At 33.0% G+C, this 8498-nt stretch overlaps 2 protein-coding genes across 2 annotated transcripts; one reads left to right on the top strand and one right to left on the bottom strand.

Annotated features, from left to right (window-relative positions):
• Positions 1–485: 485 nt before the first annotated feature.
• Positions 486–1220, top strand: LOC111309318 (glutaredoxin-C9-like). Its single transcript, XM_022908391.2, has one exon. The coding sequence runs from the start codon at positions 607–609 to the stop codon at positions 1042–1044; it is 438 nt and encodes a 145-aa protein (XP_022764126.1). The 5' UTR covers positions 486–606; the 3' UTR covers positions 1045–1220.
• A 594-nt stretch (positions 1221–1814) lies between these two features.
• On the bottom strand, positions 1815–6296 carry LOC111309317 (protein ECERIFERUM 16-like). Its single transcript, XM_022908390.2, has 5 exons — positions 6217–6296; positions 5234–5687; positions 4679–4791; positions 3428–3532; positions 1815–2679 (listed from the first exon to the last, which is right to left on the bottom strand). Exons 2-5 carry the CDS (start codon positions 5616–5618, stop codon positions 1912–1914), a joined length of 1371 nt encoding a protein of 456 aa, XP_022764125.2. The 5' UTR covers positions 5619–5687; positions 6217–6296; the 3' UTR covers positions 1815–1911.
• Positions 6297–8498: the final 2202 nt, after the last annotated feature.

Below are 8498 nucleotides of genomic sequence, written 5' to 3'. Positions count from 1 at the left end.
TTTAATTTATATATATTTATTTTAAAAATTAATATTTATTTATTAATTTATTGATAATATATATTTATTAAAAAATTTCAAAAACTTTTTAAAAGTAACTTTAATCTGAATCTTATCTACTGACAGCATACCATACTCGTTTTAATATTATCTTCTTTCCTTATTAAAAGTCCGGCTTTCAACAACTAATTGGAGTATTGGACCAAGAAAAATTTTAAAAATCTTTATTTATGCATTGGATTTAGAGAAAAAAAAAAGTGGAAGCAACTGGCTAAATTATATATACAAACATACAATAAATTAATGAAAACGTTTCTCGGACATGGCCGAACACGCCTTGCACAACAAAACAAAAACAGTGACACCAAATGAACGTCAGCCATTAACATATACACAGTCACAGCCGCGTAACGAAAATGGCTAACTGCCGTTGACGCCTGACCCCTTCAAAATCTCAACTCACCTCCCCTTCTTTGTTGTCCTCTACCCGTACTCGCTTATATATTCTCTTTTACATTTCCCATTAACACTCGCTCACATATTTCATGTCCGGCTAGCTAGCTAGCTCTTTGCTAGATTTTTTTCGGCATATAAGTGATTTTCAGCATGCAACAAGCAATTCCATACAAATCATGGCCTCTGCCATGCGTCAACACAACTTCCCGTCATGCCCCATCAACAGTTGGCCATAATAATCTCGCACCAAGCAGAGGAGGAAGCAGCAAAGACATGCTTAATATTGTGTCAGAGAACGCTGTCATTGTGTTCTCCAGGAAGGGTTGCTGTATGAGCCATGTTGTGAGGCGTTTGCTGCTGGCGCTGGGTGTAAACCCTGCAGTTTATGAGATTGATGAGAAGGACGAGATTGGTGTTTTGAATGAACTGGGGATGATTTGTAAAGGGCATGGAGATGATAAACTGCTGCAGCTTCCGGCTGTGTTTATTGGTGGGAGGTTATTTGGAGGATTGGATAAACTTATGGCTACTCATATTAGTGGAGAGTTGGTTCCTGTTTTGAAAGATGCCGGGGCCTTGTGGCTTTGATAGATCTGCAGTTTTATGAGTTTTTTTTTTCTTTATATAGATTTGGTTGGATAATTCTTGACTCTAAAGAGCATGTTAGCCAGAAAATGGAAGATCAAATTTTTTGGTTTTTGACTTAACCCAATTGGGAATGTATCTTTGTAATAGAGAAATACAAATCAAGATAGTAGATCTTATATCTCTTCTTAGTTCTTCCTCGTATGTTGAAATGAGGTTGTTGATTCGATTAGAATGATTCTTAACGAATTGGATGATTTGAGCTAAGTTCTTTCTTTCTGGGATAACATCTTGTCTTTTCTTGGAAATTGATATTCATAATTCGTAACAGCTGTTTCCAGGAGGCTTCCGGGCTTGTTCAATGAAATTTTCTATGTTAAACATTTTTTTTTTGTTCGGATCAGTGTTAAAATATTTGTTGTGTCAGAGGAAGAGATGTTTGCTTCTTGCATCACATGGAGGTTAGTTATATCTCTCTATCTTGGTCTGACTAAACACCTACCGCTTATTGGGTTAGCAAGTGGGCAGATGTCGTGTGTACCTTATAATAGATTCAGAGGCTCCCCACGTAAATCCCAAATTATCTGAGGCATGATAAGGACGAGTGGCCATGAAATTGACAGGCGGGCGACATGGCAGGTGTCTCACACAGACAGTGAAACAAAATTCCGCAATGCAGAGCCATAGAAAAACGCCCAAGTTACGACCTTCCGCAGCAGTCCCAACAGACAAAGCCAGCAAACATTATCCGCATAAGAAGTTGGATTGATGGATTATATAATTCAGCTCCAGAATTGCAAAGCCATATTTGATCAGTAATTTATACATCATTTTAGTTTACATCAGTGAGGCTTCTTAATTAACAAACCATTAAATCGTATCTAACCATGAATCAAAATCATTCAAGACTTTTGACTTTGAGGCAGATTGAGAAGATAAAGAGGGTTGAATGTTATCGTCTGGAACAGCTTTCGCATCCTCATGCCGAGACAAACGATTTTGGTTTACCATTGTGGATGTTTCTGGTAATAAATCATCGAGAAAATCATCGACAGTGGAATTAACTGCCGCAGACTTGGACGAATCAACACCTTGGTTTACCATCGTGGATGTTTCTTGTAATAAATTATCAAGTACATCATCAAAACTGGAAGTGATGGCTGCAGATTTAGATGAATCGACACCTTTTCTTGCAACTTGTGGCAGAAATGGAGTACCTTCTCTATGGAAATCACTTGAGGGTTTTTCGGACTTTAAGCCAGAAGTATCAAGAAGTTTACTCTCACTGAAAGAATTAAGAAGCATATCCAATTCTGCCTCTGCAGTTGCCGCTTCAAACGTTGAATCTCTTTTGTCAGAGACAGAAGCAGAATTTGAATTGTCCTCTGCTCTACTTTCACCGGATTTGCCATGTTGACTGGAAATAAAATCACTGTAAACTTCATCCACCAAATCCAACCCTCCATTAGACAATGTTGCATCTATAGCCTGGCTGCCAGAGCCAAGTGATATATGCTCAACATTCTTAGCGGCAAATAGAGTTAGATCTTCAGTTATCGTTGCATATGCTTTTCCCTCAGATGTCATTTGCATTTGCTCAGATTCCTGACTGCTGTTTACCTTAGATCTCTCTGCATGCTGAAATATAAACCAGAGAAACCAGATAATGTGTTGATAGATACTCAAGAGTAAGTTATAAACATTTTTGTAGACACAAAAACTAATGTCATGCTATTATGACTGGCCGGTTTGAGGAACCTAATATGCCACCACCAACAATAAACTAAGCCTTATATCCCACAATTCCGTGGTCGGTTGTATGAAAGGCCAAAATGGAACCAATAACGTATATGGTCAAATTAATAAAAAAATTGGAACCAAAAGCGCAATACAAATAAAAATCTATTAGAATTTGGCAAACCCACTACGTGTGTGAAAAAAAAAATACTAGTTTTTTTTTTACAAAAATTTGATTTAGAAGAAATAATACATGGAAAAGTGGGTAATTTTTGTTTGTAGGTAAAAAGGTGGGTAGTTACTTTTTATTCAAGTGTCACTTCACTCGTGACATCAACTTAGTCAAGGGTTCTAGTATAGATATATGAAAGCATAAAAACCATAGAGAAAATGTAAGCTATATGCCAAGATTTTTGAGAAAGCTGTATCTCCCATTAGCTAACAATGACCTTCAACTCCAATCATCTCTCAAGGCTTCCCAAGAATGATCTCTATGGGTTGTTGGTGAAACTCATGGTTTAACTGTCAAGGCCCAAGCTTTTTACCTTCAGTGAGTGTCAAGAATTGAAGCTCCTCACTTTTAAGGCATTAAAGTATTGTTATAAACCCACAGTAACTTGAATATAAATGTAGGGTATTTTGGACTTACCTGTTTTGGTTGTAATAGATCTTCTTCAATGAAGAGCCTCTCAGGTAAATCTACCTTTTCAAGTTGTTCAGCAAGAGCATGCAAATTCAGGGAGAGAAATGATGCCTACAAGAGAAAACACAGGGAAAAAAGAGGCGGAAAGATGATAAAATGGCAAGGTAACCGATGGAAGGTTAAAAACAGGCGGCTGGCAGCAATAACTAGATCAAGTAAATGGCCCAAGGACAAATGAGTAGCACCAGTTTCATACCCCTCTTAATGATTGCATATAAACAGTGTATTTTAATTTTCAATTTTCTTAGTTTTGACGTATTAATAAAATCCTATGAATTGTGTTAATTTAAAAAAATTGCTCTAAACAAGATATCATCCTTTTCTAAACTATTGAAGGAAATTAAGATCAGAACTTATAAAGCAATCTTTATCTTCAACCATTCCTCCCCCCCTTTAACACAAGATACTTTTAACATAGACACTGATTATTGAAATATTATCCAGTGTGCACTAGTCAATTAGCAGAGGCAGTGCATATTTTGACTTCCAAATCAGAGTGACAATTTCTTTTCCCTAGCATCAAATAAGTACATGCATCAAACTGAAATTTTTTACACTTTTAGTCCCAACAAAACTGGGGAAAATACAGATTTGTCCACATTTAAATATGCTCAGTGATGATGCAAAGACAAGATTGTAATTAAGATACCCACAAAAACTTTGCAAAATAAAGCCCAAAAAAAAAAAAAAAATTGCTTTGTCTTCTGCCAACAAGTAACATAATAGAAAGCTGTAAGATTTTCATTACTAAATTTTGTAATTTGATGCATTGTGAATCCAATCTATCACATGAGCCCTAATATTCCAAGTTACTTTTGCATATTGAACCTGTCTCCAAGATTAGATGTTGAGGTTAACAACAATAAATAGCAATTCACTAGCATCAGATTGCTAGATATATATTCTGCTAGTATTCTTAGGGAGATGGCAATGCAAATGTGTGGGTGTGTGTGTGTTTGCAGGCATTTGTGCATGTGCATGCACATGAGAGAGAGAGAGAGAGAGAGAGAGAGAGAGAGAGAGATGCTTGCTCATATCATAATGTGAAAGACAAAACAAGAACATAGATGTACATATCCAGTAAACATCAAACAATGTGTTTATGGACTTGAGAATTAGCGACTCAATCTGGTTCTTTAGGATTATAATTTCTTGCTCAGTGTATATGTAAAAAACAAATAAAAGAAAAGAAATTACCTCAGGAGTTGCAGTTAATCTGTCTTCCACAACAAAATTATCATTCCCAACCCATGAAAGAACACCCTCTCCCCTGACTGCAAGCATAGAGCCTAAAAACTGATTGAAGTCTCCTGGAAGGTTACCAATACATAAATTTCCATCAAGAATTTCAAAACGACACCTGAAGCAATTTTCATTTTTAGAACAAAAGGAAGACCACAAAGATCACTCAATGAAAGGTTTATAACTAGTCATAACGACTGGTAACAATGTCATGATTGTTGTCAGAAGAAAATAAATATAACTTCCAAAATTTTTTTCTCTCTTTTTGTCATTCTATTCAAAATAGATACTTAGTTAACTTTTCCAACTTGTTACCCCCTCTTCTTCTCACATTGAGTAAAGATCTGCTTATTTCTAAAAATAAAACCACCATAAAATATAACATGTTATTTTATTACCTTTTTATAAATACACCAAATAAGGGGGGGGGGGGGGGGGGGGGGAACAAATTTAATAAAATTGAAACAGAAAATTTTACATATTAAACCACATAAGAAAAGAGAAAAGTACCGGGCAGAACATCATCTAAAGAGGATAGACTATCTGAATAAGGATTTGAGTGCAACCGAGATTGAGCCTCCGCAATTAGGTGGCGAAAGTCAGCCCCTTTACTCTTAGGCACAACAATATCGGGAGCTTGACTTGCACTATCACCAGATGGATCTTCAGAACCTGAATAAAAGTCTTCCTTATAGCGATCCCAATTCAAAGGTAGTGCAGATCCACGCTGACCCTGTTGGGTTTCCTCTCTAATTTGCTTTCCTGTCAGCCTTTTGGCACTTGCGGCATCATTAGCACCAGCTGATGGAGGTTTTGGTTTTTGACTCGAATGAGTCTTTTTACTATGGTGTTGAGAATGAGCTCTCTTTGATTTTGCCAATGCCTTGGCATCCATCACAGATACACACACTGTTGAAACAGATTGAACTCACCGCCCTCTCACAATGTATCAAAATAACCAACACTATCAACAGGCGAATGATAACTCATTAGAATAAAATCTTCTGTTACAACTTACAATTAGACTTTATCAAGTCTTCATAACATTTAAAATTTATAAATGATTAAATTATTATAAATTTCATTACTACCTGCACTTCGACCTAAATTTGGCACAAGTTGAATAAAAAGGAAAAAAAAAGAATTTCTTACAAACTAATGATGAAAAAATGTCCCCAATAGAACTTATTAAACCTAGTTTCTTTCTTTCTTATTTTTTTTTGGATATAATCTGCTACAAAGAATTCTGTACAACAACTAACAAACACTATACAACAAGTAGAAGCATATATAACGTGAACAAAAATTTACGAAACACAAACAATATTAAAATTATAAATAATAATTGCTTGAGCACTAAAAGCTAAAAACATAGTAGAGGAAAAATAAAATTTTAAAAGAAAAAACGAATTGCGAATAATTTATAACCAAGCAGAAGCGGAAGAATCTTAATTACAAATTAAAAGAGCAATGGAAGGGATTAGGGTTCTTACGTTGATTAGATTTGTGTGAAATAAGCAAAATCGATTCGGTTACAGTCAACGGAACTTTGTGAAGAGAAAATGGGGAGGACAGATTTTGGGCTCTGAATGTCACCCTTTTCAACCAGTTTTCTTCTGTATGTGAAAGAAAAGAACGGACCTCCATCCTCTCTGAAGCGGCCCAAACAAAATATGGGGCGCTGACCCATTGGTGGTTTTTCCCTTTGTCAGAATAGGCCTACCTGACCCAATTCTTGGTCCATTTTTGGTTGTTGCAAAGTTAACAATACCAGGCTTTAGGATCGAAACTTGGCGGGTTTGTACTAGTTCGGACTGCGATCTAATTTTTAATAATTTTATTAGATTTTGACTCGATTCAATGTTAGGTTGTTATTTTTTATGTGCTATCTCGATTCAACATATATATATATATATATAAATAAATTGCATCTCGTTTGAATTGATCCAAAAAATTAATTTAATAAATTTAATTTAGTATAATATTTATAAAAATATTATTTTAATATAAAATATATTTTAATTATATATAAATGTAATATTTTTTATTAAGTTAATCTCTTAAATTAATATATTGAATAATAATTTTATTAATATAATATATATAAATATAAAATAAATAAAATAATAAAATATATTTTTTATTATACTCGGATTGGGATGAAGTATCCTAAACCAGTCTTCCACCTGATCCTTTTTTTTTTTTTTAAGTTCTGTTCCTATTGGATTGGAAAAGATTAAAATCCATATATATAAATTGTTTTGCTATCCTCAGATAGGAGAGAGGTTTCCTAATTATGAAACATTCTTTCTTTTGAAATTTCTGAAACATCTTTTATTTTTTAGAAATAATAAGAAGGAAATAACAAAATATGATTATATTCTTTTAGCACATATTAAGATATGCAAAATAAATTTTAGAAATAAAAATCATTTAAATAGAAATATTTTGTTCGCTAGCAACATACTATTTTTTATATGAAAATTTTCTTTATAGTTTTTCATATACAGAAAGTGAAAGAAAATCGTTTGCATTAGCTTTTTATTTATTCTTTCTTTTAAGTTTTAACCGAAGTGAAGCAAAATTGAGCCACGTTATTGGATTTGTAATTTTGTAGGCTAAATAACAAATTTGCATGAGACTCACTAAATCGAATTAAGAAGATATATTTCATTATGGTAAAATCTTGGATTATGAGTGTCATAACATTTAGATCTAGGGATTCATCGTTAGATATTGATTTAAGGAATCGTCACCAATCTTTTTTGTCTAGGTGTGATTGCTCACCTAAGAAATCTATTCTTTCAAGGAACACCTAAACCTAAGGGTCCCTAAAAGAATAAGTTTAGGTCTATTAACTAGAACAGGGTTCGGGAGTACGGTTACGTGTGAGGAAGATTATAGTACCCTCATAACTCCCATCGAAAGATGGTACCAGTTTAATTTTGTGTTATCAAATAAGCCTTAAAAATTTATCAAGTAATTAATTATTAAAAATTATTCTCAATTGACTCTAATACTTTTAGCAAAAAATTGAAAAAATTTCTTCACCTCAAAAGTATGTAAGGAAACTATTATTTCACTTGTAAAGGTTGTATCGTTGGATTATTTAACATTAAAAAAAATGAAAAAAAAAAAGAAAAAAAAAAGAATAATGATTTAGCTTTAGACATAAATCATTTTCTCTTCAAAAACTCATTGCTTTTGTATAAGAAAAATTGATACTTTCAACTTTTTTTTAAAATGTTTTTTTTTAAGAAAAATTGGTACTTCTAATTTTTTCCTAAAATATTTTTTTGAAACTTTAATTTCGAGGAAAATTGATACTTTCAATTTTCTTCAAACATATTTTTTAGAAAATTATTTTCAAGGAAAATTAATACTTTTAACTTTTTCTCAAAAATATTTTTTTAGAATTTTATTTTAAGAAAATCATTTAAAAAAATAAAATAAAATATAAATAAGAATAAAAATATAAATAAAAATAAAATAAAGAATACCAAATTATTATAATCTAATCAATAAGTAATAATAATAATAATAATAATAATAATAATAATAATAATAATGATAATAATAATAATATAATAATAAAAATAAATAATAATAATAATAAATAAGAAAAAAAAATCTTTTGAACGACTTTGCTCGGCTTAATGCTGTTCGACTCCGAGAAGAATGATTGCTCGGATGTGCGGCTCGACAGGAAAACAACTCAGCTCGGCTTTTACCCAGACGGAGAAGCGGGTCGTTGGATCGGGTGCGCTACAGGTTG

This window comes from Durio zibethinus, chromosome 2 (assembly GCF_047325235.1).
Source record: "Durio zibethinus cultivar Kanyao isolate XHJ-2024 chromosome 2, ASM4732523v1, whole genome shotgun sequence".
Taxonomy (NCBI): Eukaryota; Viridiplantae; Streptophyta; class Magnoliopsida; order Malvales; family Malvaceae; genus Durio; species Durio zibethinus.
The sequence above is the reverse complement of the archived record's forward strand: the minus strand, read 5'-3'. Positions and strand labels throughout refer to the sequence as shown.

What these genes read in the sequence shown, in the direction of transcription:
- LOC111309318 (XM_022908391.2), top strand. Translation starts at nt 607, where the DNA reads ATGCAACAAGCAATTCCATACAAATCATGGCCTCTGCCATGCGTCAAC.
- LOC111309317 (XM_022908390.2), bottom strand. Translation starts at nt 5,618, where the DNA reads ATGGATGCCAAGGCATTGGCAAAATCAAAGAGAGCTCATTCTCAACAC. An exon ending in TTTAGATGATGTTCTGCCCG is followed by an intron (nt 4,792 to 5,233) that starts GTACTTTTCTCT and finishes GTAACCTTCCAG; the next exon opens with GAGACTTCAATCAGTTTTTA. An exon ending in GATTAACTGCAACTCCTGAG is followed by an intron (nt 3,533 to 4,678) that starts GTAATTTCTTTT and finishes TTTCTCTTGTAG; the next exon opens with GCATCATTTCTCTCCCTGAA.